The 16,473-nt window shown below is 42.7% G+C and overlaps 1 protein-coding gene across 2 annotated transcripts in view; it reads left to right on the top strand.

The window, feature by feature from the left end:
• Positions 1–14,110, top strand: part of LOC311044237 (septin-2) — a 29,540-nt gene extending 15,430 nt beyond the window's left edge. For both annotated transcript variants that reach the window (XM_084055682.1, XM_084055681.1), the window contains exons 8-12: positions 8,769–8,870; positions 9,817–9,962; positions 10,140–10,223; positions 10,320–10,377; positions 11,725–14,110. In XM_084055682.1, the coding sequence (XP_083911808.1) occupies positions 8,769–8,870; positions 9,817–9,962; positions 10,140–10,223; positions 10,320–10,377; positions 11,725–11,790 (456 nt within the window). In that variant the 3' untranslated portion in view covers positions 11,791–14,110. The remainder of the gene's footprint in view (positions 1–8,768; positions 8,871–9,816; positions 9,963–10,139; positions 10,224–10,319; positions 10,378–11,724) is intronic.
• The last annotated feature ends 2,363 nt before the right edge of the window (positions 14,111–16,473 follow it).

The following is a 16,473-nucleotide window of genomic DNA, read 5'->3' as shown; positions in this document are numbered from 1 at the left end:
AATGATTTAATCATGCTGCAATGCACTGCATGTTGAGGTTGAAACCTAGCCTCTTAATTAGATCTGACTCTAAGTCTAGTAGTGCTTAGGAGTACGTGCCTTACCCCTGCCGAACAATGACATCCAGCTACTGTGTGGTGGACCAATACATCAAATAAAGTCAATAATGACAAAGCCTGGCGTTGCAGAATGATTAATGATCCTAATGTTTTTACCCCAATATTCATTAGTTTATTTTGTCCTTTGCCCAGTACTTTCTCACCATCGTGTACCATTTCTCTCCAGTAAATGGGAGCCCCCCCCCCCTCTCTCTCTGGATCAGCACGGCCCCTTCTTGTATTATTAGGGGGAAACAGCTTGTAGAGAACAATATAAGTTTCCTGCAATGTGTCAAGACTATTCCACCAACAAGACGCAGCCCACTGCCCCAGTACAGGGCCTTATGCACAAAGTGAACAGACCTCCTCCCTCCCTAGATCCTGTCCCTCTCTCTGACTTTTTGAGTTTTTGTCCCCTTTGGTTCGGCCTCCCTCTCTGCTATACTCTGTACGCATTGTTTCATCACTCGCTTTCCTGGCATTACCTCCCTCTCCCTTGTATGTGTACCGTTGGTCTTGTTCTTCATAAATCTCTCTCTAATGCCAATTTCCTTTGCCGAGGTCACAGTGGTCTGTAACTCATAAGTTGTCCTGAGCAGTATATATTGAGGAGTTGATCCTCTCAGTCTGAGACCTGGCAGTCATATCCTGTGTGGGGCTTTAGTCACAAACCAAGCCTGCTGCTTGTTTTCTGTCTCAAAGGGCAGAACAGAGACAGGAGCTGGTTTGAACTGGACTGCCAACTGGGATGACTGAAAAACAGGGCTCCCCTCTTGTGACCCTTCCATCACTACAGGTGTAAAACAAAAACAAACAGAACGGTTACCCTCAAAGGAGGGATTTTTATTTTCACCTTTTTTAAATCCTGCAGCTACCTGACCCCACCCCTTGATTTAAAACAACCGCGTTAATCTATACATCAACCAGGGATTCCCAATGTTAAGGGACTACACTCGATATTTCACTCCGAAACAAATCATAATGAAATTGGCAACTAGCTACTGGCAGAACTTCACCTCATAAATCATCTCATTAAACCCTCAGAAATAACAGGAGAGGGCTCCCACCGGCCAAGCAGCTGAAGTGCTGCCCACCCCCAACCCCAACCCCCCCCAGCACCCACCCCCACCTTGTGTGATTTAATGCGTGACCCTCCTGCTGCAGGCCTCTCCCCTAAGCCAGGGGTCAGAGAGGCCTAGAGAACCCAACTACCCCTCCGTTCTCGCAAACAAGGCTGAGGGTAGCAGACAATAGGTCCGTCGTCACCCCCCCTCACACACCCGCCTTCCTTCTCTCCTCTCCTCTTCTCTTCTTCCTCCCCTCCTTGCCCTCTCCCTGGCATCTCCTTCCTCGTTTCCCTCTCCCATCCCTATCTCCTCTATCCTTTCTCTCGAGTCTCCACTCTCCCCCATGTCTTCCCTCGTCACTCCGACCCGCCACCTTCACCCACCCCATGCCGTCATACCTCTCCCCCCTGTGTCCCCTCTAACTTCCCCACCAACAGAGTGCTGTTTGCCTCCTCCGGGCGGCTGCCATATTTCACCCTGGCCGCCACGCTGTCACGGTTTTCCCCTCATTGTCTCCAGCCAAGCGTCGACTCTCCCAGGCGCTCCTGGGCCGCGCTCCTGCTGTGTGAACCAGCTCCACGATCCCGTTGGGAAACATTAAAGATCGCTGCTGGCCCGGTCGCACCAGCCAGTATTGTCACCAGGCTCTCTTCCCTGAATAGCTGTCACATAGCAGAGTAGTGACACCGTACGTCAACGCTGGTGGGGGGTTGAAGGTCAAATCAGGCCGCCGTGAGGAAGGGAAATTATGATGTGGCCATTGATTAAAATGTGTGGCAACTTTGATGTTGACCTCTTGGTTCCCTCCGTAAATGTTCTTCTCTGTTCTGCTGGTTTGTGAAGCCTACAGTGCTGCTGGCCGCATGAATACTGGCCAACGTCCAGTACTAAAGGTTGAGTGCCTATTACCTCATCTTTACCTCATCGGTTACGTCTGCTCCTGTGTTGTACGTCCTGTGTGTGTGTGTGTGTGTGTGTGTGTGTGTGTGTGTGTGTGTGTGTGTGTGTTTGTGTGTGTGTGTGTGTGTGTGTGTGTATGTGTGTGTGTGTGTGTGTGTGTGTGTGTGTTCGTGTGTTCCTGTTCAGTTCGTGCCAGCTCCTTTTTTTCCTGCCAGTGTCTGAAACACGGGGACGTATTTATTTTTTTGGCCTCCTGCAGTCATTGTGCTAGAGCATTGCACCACACTTCTGCACATTTTGAAAACAATAACTATGTGTTTCCCCTCATAGAATGAGCCCCTCTACTGCACACAATCACCTCCTCTCAAGTGAATAAGGTATAGGCCAATTACACTTGGAACACTTGAAAACAGTAGGTTTCCTTTGCTGTAGTCTCACTCGAGGGACATTTCTCAAGTCTGTGTGTCACGCCAACCCGTTAACCATGTTGCTGTGTGTGTGTGCGTGTGCTTGTGTTTATGGGGTTTTGTCCTGCAAAGTGCTTTGTTGATGATCAGACCAAGTCCCTCATTGCTGGGCAAAACTCCTGAACTCATACTTTGTCTTTTGTAAAGGCAGCTTACACAAGATTACACGAATCCCCACATTGTTCCTCTCTACACACTCTTTGATCAGCAAGAGAGAGATTTGGGTGGTCTTGACTGTACTAATACTCAGTCCAGACTCCAGACAGAGGGAGGGTGGGGGATCTCTCATTCATATGACGCCTACCTACTTGTTACCATGGTTATGGTGGTTGCCCATGCCCTTCCCATCAGGGCCTCCTGTTACAACACAAAAATCCAGCTGTTATGGTTCGGTCCAGACAGTCCATTCACAGCAGAGCAGTGGCTCAGTTTGAGCTCTAATGCTGACACATTGTGTGTGTGCGCGTACGCACGTGTGCCATTGGTTGATGTTGGTAACAATTCTTTCAAGTTGACTTGATGATTAGGTGACGTGCACCATTCAGTGTGCAGCGTCTTCTGTTCTCTGATCCAATTGGAAGGAACCGCTGTCCACAGGGTGTAATGTCAGTAGTAGTCATTCCTACTCCATGTAGGTACACATTAGGGTCTACTCTATGTACTATGTGTAGGCTATAATATTGCAGTCTGTGTGCCAGGTATGTGTCAGGATCTTTGTAGAACGTATGGACTTGGGTATAGTAAGTATGATGCTATATATGTATATGCCACATATTTAATCCTGGTACTGCTTCTTCAGTTTTCTTGTTCCAGAGGTTCTATACAGCCAGGCACACACGATCTACCTCCCCAGACTGGCTGAATTCCCTCTCTGGCAATCCCCCCACCTCCTAAATCCACAAAGCTCCATAACACACACACGCGCGTTTATACCAGAAAGCTGTGTGTGTGCGTGCGCACGCACGCATATGTGTGTGTTTTCTGTGCCCTCCTGGCATTTGAGTGTGTGCATGTGCATGGTTTTGTGCACCCATGCATGTGTGTGTTTGTGTTAGGAGACTGGTGCAGCGGTCTAATTCCCTCTGCCCCACCCTCAGATCAGGTATTGTTGGGGCTTCCTCGCTCAGACACCCTGCAGGAGAGAGAGAGAGAGAGAGAGAGAGAGAGAGAGAGAGAGAGAGAGAGAGAGAGAGAGAGAGAGAGAGAGAGAGAGAGAGAGAGAGAGAGAGAGAGAGAGAGAGAGAGAGAGAGAGAGAGAGAGAGAGAGAGAGAGAGAGAGAGAGAGAGAGAGAGAGAGAGAGAGAGAGAGAGAGAGAGAGAGAGAGAGAGAGAGAGAGAGAGAGAGAGACTGAGACTGTCCAAAGACATTTCCTGGCAAGAGAGAAGCATTTGTTCTGGTCTGACCTTAATGTTTGCAAATTAAGTTTGGGGAACCACCGTTGTTGGGTTGAGGGGGGGGGGGGGGGTTGATTGTCCCCATGCAGGACTCTTAACAAGGAGTCAGTGTTTTTCTTTTCATGTTGCCAGACCTCTGCTCTTTGTTTAGTAAATCTGAGCGGTTTAGCGATCTCGCCGAAGCTAATCAAATATATTAACCCCTAAGAGTAAGGCATCGTCATGCCATTCCCATGGTCCATTCTGTTGCAGTTGGCAGGCAGCTAATATGACGTTGCATATGATTATGTAAAGGTTTTCAATGTGCTGGTCCTTCCACGGCATGCCAAGCCCCTGCTCTTCTTTTAGGATTCCCACGTAACCTGCAAAACCTGAAATTGTTTGATGGAAAATTATGATTAGTTCAAATGTCCTGGAAAATAAGTTATGAGAATAAGTAGTTTAGGTGCATAACAAAAGTAATGACTGTTGATTAGATTACATACTGACTAGACTACACAGTCTGATTTGTTTGTCAAGATGACTTATACATGGGTCCACTCAGGTGTCATAATACTTGTAAACATCTTGAAAATAACTAGTTAACACCTTGAAAGTATCTAGTTTCAATCAATTAGTATCTTAGTCACTTTTTTTACTCATTAAATGTTAAGCTTGCCACTGTCTAGTGAAAGCAGGAGCAGCTTTAAGGGCTTACTTTTACTGGTCATAGACAATAGCATCTTGTCAACTCACTAACTTAAAACAAAAAACAACAAGTAGGGCTGCAACTAGCAATTATTTTCCTATTTAAATAATCTGTTGATTATTTTTGTGATTATTCAATTCATCTGTACATGATTTATACGATAAAATGACAAGGTAATAAAGAAGTAAATGATATTAAATGCTCATCACACAAACCATCTGAACCCACACCAGCAGTCGAAAACATAACTTCATTTAATATTATTGAACCACAGTTATTAATAGCACATTTTAGAATTTATTACAGTACATCACTAAACTGATTATTCAATTGCTAAAATTGACTTAAGTTAATTTTATGTCGATCAGTTGTTAGTTTATGTTACAATGCAGTATTATCAAATATGAACACATGATAATTATATTGTGATATCGATAGGTGTGGGTCATATAAAATTGCCTGGTTGGACAATGATCTCTAACCACCTAAGTCCTGTATACTTTATCATACTGTATGACAAATAGTGGAAACAGCCGATCTACAAACTCTCGTGATCTATAGATCTGCTATTTCCACTTTTTTTTTATTTTTTAATAAAAATGAAAGACAAAAAAATCCCCAAATAGGGACGCCAGGTTTAATGTGGTTAAAAAGAGTGAGAACCATGTCTTCCTCTCAATCAGAGTCTGATTAGAGTTTAGGGATGCTGTTTGATTGTTTCTTTTTCATTGTTGATTTCCTCTGAAGGCTCTGGTACATATTTCCACTTCCAAGTATTGTTCCCTGGTAGAATCATAGTTTCACGCGCACACGCCGTGCCCGACCAGAAGAGACCTGAGGAAGGCTCCGCTGTGTCACATTGACACCTGAACGGGCACTGCAAAAAAAGTGCGCGTGTGCATGTGCATATTATTGCACACCAGTGGTGAAAGAAGTACTCAGATATTTTACTTAAGTAAAAGTAGCAATACCACATTATGAAAATACTCTGTTAGAAGTAAAATGCCTGTGTTCAAAATGTTACTTGAGTACAAGTACAAAAGTATTGGCATCAAAATATACCTAAAGTACCAAAAGTAAAAGCACTCAAATGTTTGAAAATAGCAGATCTGCAAGCTCACAACGCGTTGCATCGGGTATTTTCAAATAGCCTATGTATAAAATAGGGCTGAAGTGGTTAATGTATGTTTTATAATATAATAATGTATATCTGCATAACTGCAGATATAAATGTATAATAAATATAATTGTAGTGAAGTACAATATTGAAAATTGGAAACAGTAAAAATACCTCATGATTGTGCTTAAGTACAGTACTTGAGTAAATGTACTTAGTTACACCACTGTTGCACACATAGATTACTATGTGGCTGGTGTAAATCCTGTCTTTCATTTGTTTGCTCTGTACTGATTGTTTGTCAGCTATTTGTTTGCTTCAGAAGGTGTTTGTCTGGGGTGGAATTCTCATCGCTTTGCGGGTGTTTTCTTTCTTTCTTTTTAGCTGTGCTGATATTTTTGTGGCTTTTCTTGTAAGAGATTGAGCAAACACGTGAAAATATTATTCCCCGCCACGAGGTTGACGTGTTGATACGTCTGATCCCCTGTAATGATGGGTTTACACACGGCTTCGTTGCGGTCGCAAGTTTCGGTGAAGACCCTACTGTGTAATTTCCCGCAAAAGTGCTTAGCAATGTCTCCCATGTCTTTTCCCTGTGCAATTATAGCTATGTATAGACATGCACTATGCAGGTATGCTATATTTGGGCCACCATCACTGCCATTTGTCTGGTATGGTCACCGAGCCAGTCTGAAGAATATGTCCACACAATGTGGAAATATGTGTCAAGAATGATTCAGCGACGCTTTGTCCAATTTGCCCGCTTATTTTAACTGGACAACATCGGCCTCCGTCCACTCCCATACTTATCATTGCTGTTAAACATGAGCGAAAAAGTTCCACAAACAATGCGTCATTTTTGATCACGTAGGCCAGAAGGCGAAGACAATAAATCTTTGGCTTCCTATTCTAATTAATAGTGAGGCAGAGTCCTGGATGGCATTGTTTGGCTTAGGCTGTGATATCACTAAGCAGACCTGGGCAGCCAACCATAACAGCGCAGAAAGAGAGAGAGAGAGGAGAGGGGTGTGGGGGGGGGTATTACAGTCCAACAGGATGGTCATAAAATCAAAATGGCTCCCTCTGCCAACATCTCAGTGCCAACTAAAATACACAAGTACAAGGAGAAGAAAGAGAGACTTGCGGAGCAGCACGATCAGGCCTACGTTATTTACACAAAATCAGCAGGAGACAAGTGGGATTTGGAGAAGGCAATGATTCTGACATCTGATCATCTCTTGAGAGGTCGTGATTATAGGTGGCAGGCTGTAGTAAACACACGTTAGAGTCCACGGTAATCCAGGCAAATAGACATTAGCAGCTTTTGGCTTTAGCAAGGTCTGGAAAAGCATGATGGCAGAAAACGGCCTGCTTGCTCGTGCCATGACCAGATGTAGTTTCTGGATGTTTAATGGTGAATCGCATTGGTTAACACATACACACGTTGTACTGACATTGCGTTAGACAATCCTAGCCTTGACGCAAAAGTGTTTGTGGCGGTATTTTGCTTAAGTTCAGTTCTTACATTTTTCTTCCAGTTTGTTCCTGAATCTTTGTGTGTTTAAAAGCTGCTTTTGTTGTGTTCTTTTTTCAGTCCATTGTGTGAAATGTGTGTTTATTTTCCCATGTTTCCCCAAATTCTCTAGTGATGTTTATCCACTCCCTATGTTGGAAGGGTCAGTAAAAAAAGTGTGTATGTGTGCCTCTTTGTGAGTGTGTGTATTGTATGTGTCAATGTACGCGCACGCACTTGAGCGAAACAGACAGCAGGTCTGGTCCTGTGTTAAGCTCGCTCTACTCGGAGTCCTGCAAAGTCTGTTTGTTTTTAGATCTGCCCCGCAACAATACCCTACTCTCTCCACACACACTATCTCACACACAGTGTGCGCTCGGTGGCTCGCTGAGAAAACAAGCGGCAGCCATAACAAGGCGCAAACTGTGGCCCACTCTATAGGAAAACCTGCTCTCACTTCCCAGGCTCCTGGTTGACTCACCACTGTCCTTTAAAGATGACATGAAAGTCCCCAAAATGTCAGGAAAACAACGCTTGACATTTTTTGGCTCGGTTACATAAGGCTACATTGTGTGAATTTGAAAATTGGGCTCTCACGGAAAACAAAGAAAGAATGAACCTTTGATGTTTGGAATAATAAATATTCACATCTGTCCCCTGTATACCGGCAAAGAAAGCGCCTTTGTTTCAGGTTGTTTCTTCACCGGTGGCCTACTGAAAGGGTTAAGGGTGATACATTTCCTTATACGTCCTTTATAGGACGTATAGAAATAAGCGTGTACACACACACACACACACACACACACACACACACACACACACACACACACACACACACACACACACACACACACACACACACACACACACACACACACACTTGTTATTTTCACCTGCCTTGCCTCTCTGCGTGAACCCCTCTTTCATGTCTCCCCCAATGGGGCACTTTAATTAAATGTATGACTGCTGCAGAAACAGTTCCGCCCTGTTAGTCTAGGTAATATCCCCTTAGGATTTTGCTTTCTTTTTAAGGTCAGAGCTGCAATATTTCTATGCAGCTCAAAAGTGTATGGAATGAGTGTGTTTGCAGGACAAAGTATGTAATTAGATGCAAGTTCCATCGAGATTTGCCCCAGGTTATGCCATCAATACTTTTTTTTAGCACAGAAAGAGAGCAATCCTAACTTTTAGAAGACAAGATTTGATCTTGTACATCATCTAGCTCAAACAGACACTATCAATATGAACAGGTAGTCAAGCTAACCTTTAGACTGAAGCAGTTAGTAGTATTTCTTCCATATACTCAAACACTGTTCCCCTTTCCTGGACTGTAGACAGGGTATCGCTCAACCCAGTTTTAGTTCCAGACGAGCTGGTTGTCAGACACTGTTCTAAATTCATATTCCCACTCAGGATGAGTTGTGCAGTTTGACCAGCAGTGTTTTGACCCTGAACAGTGTGAGATGTCAGGAGGTCAGATCAGGTGTGACCCGTTTGGCTCACCCTGTGTTTCCATCTCTCAGGTCCTGGATGAGATCGCAGAACATGGGATCAGAATTTACCAGCTCCCGGATGCTGACTCTGACGAGGACGAGGAGTTCAAGGAGCAGACCAGAGTCCTCAAGGTGAGAGAGATGTATAACTGCTTTAACACAGCTGCACCCTTTTTCTGAAAGGAGAATGGGCAGTCCACTAGTAGTTTTTCTGTATTGTGATGGAGCTAAGAGAGATGGCATAAGGGAGGTGGTGCAGGAGAGAAAATTCTCTGATGGGATTTGATCCAAGGCCTTTTAAGGCATTCCTGTGGTAATATATAAAATTATCCAATAAGATAGAAGATACATTTTCAATATTGTACTCTACTACAAGAAGTGTTTTAATATACAATATGAAAAAATCCTTTGTGAGATAGTGGAAATATTCTTATTAGTTGATCCGCGAAGCAAATGGAGAAACTATGGTAGTCTGTGTATGTGTTATATGTATGTACTTTATGTCACTCTGTTTGCAATGACTCAACACATACTGTGTCATCGTCAAATCACGGCACAAAGCCATGAAAGTTATTCTCTAACTGAACATCTGACTTATGGTGCAATTGAGTGGACAAACGTTAAGGCCTGCAACAAGCCATGTGGCTCAACTATGCCCACCTCTATTTTATTATATATTTGTAAACAATGTTAGGGTATAATTCATTTATAATTTGCTGTTGCTTCTTCTTAAGTAATAAATGATATTTTGAGGAAACGTTTGGTCAATATAATATTTATGTCACTTTGACACTCTGCCAACATCTGGCGTGTGATTCCAAAGACAAAGGCCTTGGCTAACTCCTACATTATCTCTGGACACATACTGTATGACTGTAGCGTCTCGAGACCTCCATCGCCTACCTTAGTGATGATACCCATCCATCCAACCATCCTTCATTCCTTAACTTCTTTCTCTCCTTCCCCTCCTAATACCTTGCATTCCCTGTCTGTCTGTCTATCTGTCTTTCCCTTATCCCCTCCCTGTCTTTGTCTCTCTTTCCTGGGGACCCCTGATGCTTTATCTACCCCTGCCCAGGCCAGCATTCCGTTTGCTGTGATCGGCTCCAACCAGCTGATAGAAGTGAAGGGGAAGAAGATCCGTGGCCGTCTGTACCCCTGGGGGGTGGTTGAGGTGGAGAACCCAGAGCACAATGATTTCCTCAAGCTACGAACCATGCTTGTGTGAGTCTGTGTTGGAGTGTTTAGAACCATGTCCGCCATGAAACTTTTTTTGACTGGATTAGTTTGTAGTTTCAGCCTCAAATCCGGGCCAGCTCTGGATATGTTTTTGGAGAAGCTCTACTGCCTCCTAGAGTGCAAAAATAGTATAACATCTTCATTTTTCTTTCTTTTTTGCAGGACCCACATGCAGGACCTACAGGAGGTAACTCAGGACCTGCACTATGAGAACTTCCGTTCGGAGAGACTCAAGAGGGCTGGCAGGTGAGAAGGTTTTCACTGAAGGTTGACCAATTGGCTATTCAGCTGTTTTGTTTCAACCCGCGTCAGTGAAGTACTGATGTGTTTTTGTCCCCACAGGGCGGTGGAGGAAGATGTGGTCGACAAGGACCAGATCCTGCTACAGAAAGAGGCTGAGGTGAGAATAACACACACACACACACACACACACACACACACACACACACACACACACACACACACACGCGCACACACACACGCACACACACGCACACACACGCACACACACACACACACACACACACACACACACACACACACACACACACACACACACACACACACACACACACACACACACACACACACACACACACACACAGTCACTCATTCATAATGTCTCTCTTGCTTAGACTGCTGCCTCTTTCTCTTACACACACATGTATCTGTACAAACAGAATAACCTGGAGTATTTTACAGGCAATCACATGTAAAACTACTTGCCCCAGTTTGCATCTCATTTCCTTAGCTCATTTGTAAGCCTCTATTCCTCAAGGAAGAGACATGTATGTATTTTCACCTGTTCACCTCCTTTTTTTTGCACATTGTTTACATCCTGAGTCATGGTGCCTGCCTGCCTGCCTGCCATAGTCCACTCCCATTCCCTGGTTGCTCTTGATTGGCCTGTTTGTGTCCCGGCAATGTAAAGCAGCAACATGGTGGAGTGTAATCAGTGCTGTTGGTAAACACAGACGCCAGGACAGGGTGTGACGTCAATGTCCTGTTTCGATGGCCTAGTTTGATGGAGGGAATGACCTCAGTAAGGAGACAAAAAGCTAGCAGCTGGGATGGGTTTGGGTGATCTGTTCACTTACACACAGCATCTATGTACCTTTCTTTAGGTGGGTGGAAGGTTGGACATGATTGAGCTATGGATTTGCGCAATGAATATGCTGTTGTAGTTCTGTGATTTTCTTTCCTCACAGTCAACCTGCATTCCTGCTACAAGCAGCTTGGAATACCATGGCAGCTTAGTGTCGAGTTCTTTAAAAAAAAAAAAACACTGTTCACCGTAGTCATGGACGTCACACTTCACTGCATTTGTCCTTATTGCACTGAGCTGTTTGTATACACTTCTGACACATTTGGAAATAAATGACATCAATGGTATTGGCCTGTAGAAACTTGGAATGTGTGAAACACCTGAAATTCCTCCCTTAGCCACAAGATGGCAATATTCTATAAAGAAAGAGACAGTTCTTTAGTCAAAGAAACAATCATAACATCTATTATTTTAAATATAAAGAATGTTTAATTTGCATTACAATGCACAAAACATGCATTCAACATTACCGATGACAATGCAAGCCATCACCTTTGGGAGACTATGGTTGGTTGTGCAAAATTAGCAGGGCAAGTTCATTCAGTATTTAGTGTTGTATGGGCAGGAGTTCCATATAAAAGTAATATTGACTGCATCACTCAACTCTAATAATAATTCTGTGGTCTGCCCCCCAATGTGTAGCTGAGGCGCATGCAACAGATGATCGCACAAATGCAAGCACAGATGAAGATGAATGCGGATCAGTGAAGGATAGAGGGAGAAGGAGGCGGCTCTTCTGACTGGCTCCCACTCAGCCTTCTCTGGACCCATCCTTCCAAGCCACTGTCTGCTTACCCTGCACACTGTAAAATCCTGAGTGTTCATTTAACTCTGCTAATGTACAAATGTAAATGGATAAATGAACACTAAGGATTTTACTGTGCAGGTATCCAGCAATCAAGTGTGACCACCATCACCAACATACCTCCTCAAACAACCAACTGTCACTCCCCTCCATACATCCATCCATCCATCCATACATCCATCCATCCATCTGTCTGGTGGTCAAATATAACTTATTGATGGCTTTCCTCAGTATATCTATGTGCTATATTACATCAAACGTAACTTGTATCAACCCTGGTATTGGCCCGGCCTGCCTGTAATCAGGCAGGATTTACAATAGACTCGTCATGTTAATGTGGTCAGATATTGATCTAAAATCTGAAATACATCTATTATTCGGTCACTTCTAAAGGGGATGAAACCCTAAGCTGGTTTTGTAGTTTGTTTTCCAGTGTGATAGATTGATTGAATACTTTATTAACATGCTTATTAACAGTACAGATAGTACAATCAAAGGTTATGCTAAAAGGATAACACAAAAAGCCCCAGGGGCTTGTTTCCATTGTGGTCCTTTGTACTCAATTCATCAGTAATGAATTGGTAATGAGTTCAAGTTAAAAAACTATAGAAAGGTAAAAAATCGCAGGCTGCTTTAACACAACTGCAGCTAATCAATTTAATCATGGGTGTTATCAGAGCCGTATAAGAGAGAGTCGCGTCACGCTTTGATCTCGCCGCAAAGCGGGCTGCTATGGGCTGTAGTTCCAAACATTGGAACTTCCTCATTCCATTCTTACAATGGGATTCTATGCTAGTGACGTAACTCTCTTATACGGCTCTGTGTGTGTTATATAATGTGTCACTGATTGGCACCTAAATATAACAATCACATTTTTATTTTATTAGCTGCAGCTGCGTTACTTAATAGCCTGCCATGTTTTTCATCATTCTGTAGTTTTTAACCTGTACAGGAAATCAAACTTCAAAATCGACCTACGGTTTCATGCCTCTTTAAGTAGACATTGTTTCCCCACGGCAATGGAAGTGATAAACGGTACTACGTTTCGGAGATCCCTGCCGTTCTTGTTTGCATGTTTACAAAAACAAAGCTTGTAGATATTTGTTTAATTTCATTTTGCGTCAGCAGAGTGTTCAAGTGATACTCATTTGCCTTTTTCTACGGCACCATAGCTGAATATGAATAACAACTGTTAATGATGTTTTGAAAACTATTTTAATATAACTTAAAACTAAATTTAACTTGTTTGCCTTACATCACACAAATGCCTTTACTTCTTAAACTTAAACCCCATATACTTCTTTGACCGATGTCCCTCAGAGGTCTATACGTTTCCCTCCTTTTTTCCCTATACACCAAATAATTTCACCGAAAATAGCAGATACAAGCTCACAAGTCATCGCAGCATGAGACGTTGTGAGCTTGTAGATCTGCTATTTTTTTCTGCTATAAGATTCATGTGAGCTGAATACTCTTTATTCTGGTATTGGTTCCTAGAGAAATTAGGATCACTCAGCAGTCTACAATTACTAATAAGTCAAATATTTCAACTTGTTCGTGTTGAACCCTAAATCTTTATATTGGTTGTCTTTTTATCTAAAGTTTTTTATCTATTTGTCTAATTCTCTTCCAGTTATAATTACATCGGTACTCAGATGGTAATGGTTAAAAGACAGTTTATTCTGTCTTCATATGATCACATTAAAGTTGAATGAAGATGCCAAGATGCCCCATCAACTAGAGATTAATTAAATTTTTGCTGATGAACATCTACTGGTTCAATACTAAACAACTGATCATGTTAAGTAACTATGTAAGTCCTTATTTTCCTCTCTGGTGTTGTGTTTGATATGCCATATTTTTACACTACATAAGCACTGAGCAGTCTTAGAATGCAAGTGCTGTTTGTTTAGTTTTTTCTTATGCCTAATATTTATTGAATATGACAATCTGGACCTGTTGATGTGACTGATTGCAGTCTTCTTGCCAAGCTATTCTCTTTTTACCAGCAGATTATATTATACCTTCTAGCTTTTGTGTGGTGTTCATCACTGTCTGTTAAATACCATTTTATTGTGTGACATTGTTTTGATCTATTATTTTTTTTTCTACACAACTTTGTCTTTTAAAAGATTATATTAACCACAAGGCAACAGAGACCTGCTTTAGACGTCTCACTTTTTGTATTTCTTTCCTTTATTAAATACAATTCTGTTAGAGACATTTGCCTTTTTATTTTATGTTATCAAATGTACTTTAAGCTAGCACACTTGTGTTGTCTGAAGGAGTGTTTGACTGTAAAGACTGCAAAGGTAACACTATGAAAGATTAAAGGTAGGTTAAGTGCTTTTCTTTTCTATCTAAATAGCTCTATATTCTGATAGTACTCATTGATATAGTGTTTGTTCAGTAACAGGAGTCTTGTCTCTAGCTCTTTATTAAACAGAACATGCATTTTCAGGTCGTGTTGTGATACTAATTTTATCCAGTCAGGACAGAACAGAGACAGGATGTGGAACACTATAAAAATGAAGCTGATAAATGAGTACTCCTAATTGGCTGAAATCTTGCAACCCACCTTAAAATGTATTTTCTGTTTATTAAGAGATGGGGAGACTCCTGTTACTATCAGAATATAGTGCTTTAACCTTTAGTTTTAACCCTACCTTTAATGTTGAGGTAAAGATCTTTATTTATGTAATGGTGTCAGTCATGGGGGTTATAGTGGGCTATGATGCTACAAATGAGCAGCAGTGTGCACTGTTCTACATAACGTGGGGGCGGTGCTTAGGACGACGTGGCCCCACCCTCCTCAGACCAGGGTTGCCATGTCCGCTTATTATATGCGACTTTGGGCTTGTTTTTTTTTACAAGTTGCTTGTAAATTTTGGTAGTTGCGTGTTGTGTTTTTTTGGGCTTGTTTCTAAAGTGTAGTTGTTTATTTGGGCTTGTTTCCTAAATGTTGCTTAAACCAGTGGTTCTCAAATATTTTCATGTCAAGACCCTGCACATGTTTTTTTCTGCAGACCAGACCCCCATCTGAAACTATTTATGCCAGGGACCCCCATACAAGATTTTTTTTGTTAAAATGTTTCAAAAAAGATTCCAAATTCTTTTACATTTTCTTCCAAGATTTGTTTTTGAAAATAGCAGATCTACAAACTTGTGAGCTTGTGGATCGGCTATTTTCAAATAGCCAATGCATGTCGGTTTAAGGCCATAGTCGCTTCTTTTGGCCATGTTTTCATAGACCCGGCTGCTTATTTCTCACGCAAGACCTGGCAACGCTGCCACAGACCCACACGGTCCTTAGCTGCTTCGGATGAGACTAGAGGGGGTTTGCGTTCTCCAAGCCGTCGGTTCGGTCATTCAAAGCTGCGAACATGACGGCCAACATACGATACAAAAGCCGCATCCCGGTTAAAACCGGTACGCAATACATTTATTCGTTTTGTAGTTACATAAATATGGGTTTGATTATGGATTATTCTAATGACTGTTTCATGTTTCTCTCTCTTAAATACCCTGGACGTCGGTCTCCATCCTTTGGTCTCCATCCTATGGTCTCCATCCTTGCACCTGCGTCTCCCATCTCCATCCATCCATACACCCATCAAATGGCCAATAGAGGATGGCATGGAGGTAAGAGGAATGTTTAAATGTCTTATTTGATCGTTTTTAGCTGCCGTTGGAGGTGGATGCTGGTATAAAATGTTGCCAAGGCAGCTATTGAGGTTGCATATTGCACAGCATTATTCGCCTCGACAATAAATTGGCAATGTTCAAAAATGTCAGATTATAACGATGGATTTTAGTTTATAAGCGTTATAGTTTGATAGTCTTTACACTCGTCTTCATGATGCTGAGGAGGGCAGCTATAGCCCCTGTCATCACAAGATGTTTGGTGAACATCAAGCTGAGAGAGGTTTAATTTTCAGTCGCATAAGGAGGAATAGGCCAGCCAGCGTCAGCAGTGCAGGCTAGAGGAGGAGGATGCAGGATGCGTAAGCAACATGGTACCCAGGGCTTGCATCCCGTCAACCCTCTCATCCTGATCCCGTGGGCATGCAGTGACCTGCTTTTATTCAAATCAGCATGATCTGCCAGCCAATGGTGAAGCACTGTGCTGGCTGACAGACAGACTGACCTCATTACCACGTCACATCTCCTACACCGGGTGCTTACCTCCTCTGAACCCTCCCTGTTCATATTGTAAACAAGGTGACAACATAAGCCCTTATGGGGGGTCTACTTCATCTCAACACCATCTCGCATAGTCATGATGAGCATTCCAACTCTTCTCCTATTTCCAATGCTGCAGCTTAGTGTCTGATGACAGAGAGGCATAGGCATTCTGGCAATAGACATGGCTTTGTTGCAGTTGTAACATTTATAGTCAGATTCAATGATCACCCCTTTTAAAGTGTACCGTTTCAAGTAACAGCATTCTTGATTATTAAGACATTGGCTGTTACATTGCAGACAGATTGGCACCTTCCCAGACCCAGTTAGAGTCTGACCGAATCCAGGGGTCACGCACGTCACAATCATTGTGTCACATGGCTCAGCCACAGCATGGTAGTATT

Source organism: Gymnoscopelus microlampas, assembly GCF_963454915.1.
Source record: "Gymnoscopelus microlampas genome assembly, chromosome: 4".
NCBI lineage: Eukaryota > Metazoa > Chordata > Actinopteri > Myctophiformes > Myctophidae > Gymnoscopelus > Gymnoscopelus microlampas.
The sequence above is the reverse complement of the archived record's forward strand: the minus strand, read 5'-3'. Positions and strand labels throughout refer to the sequence as shown.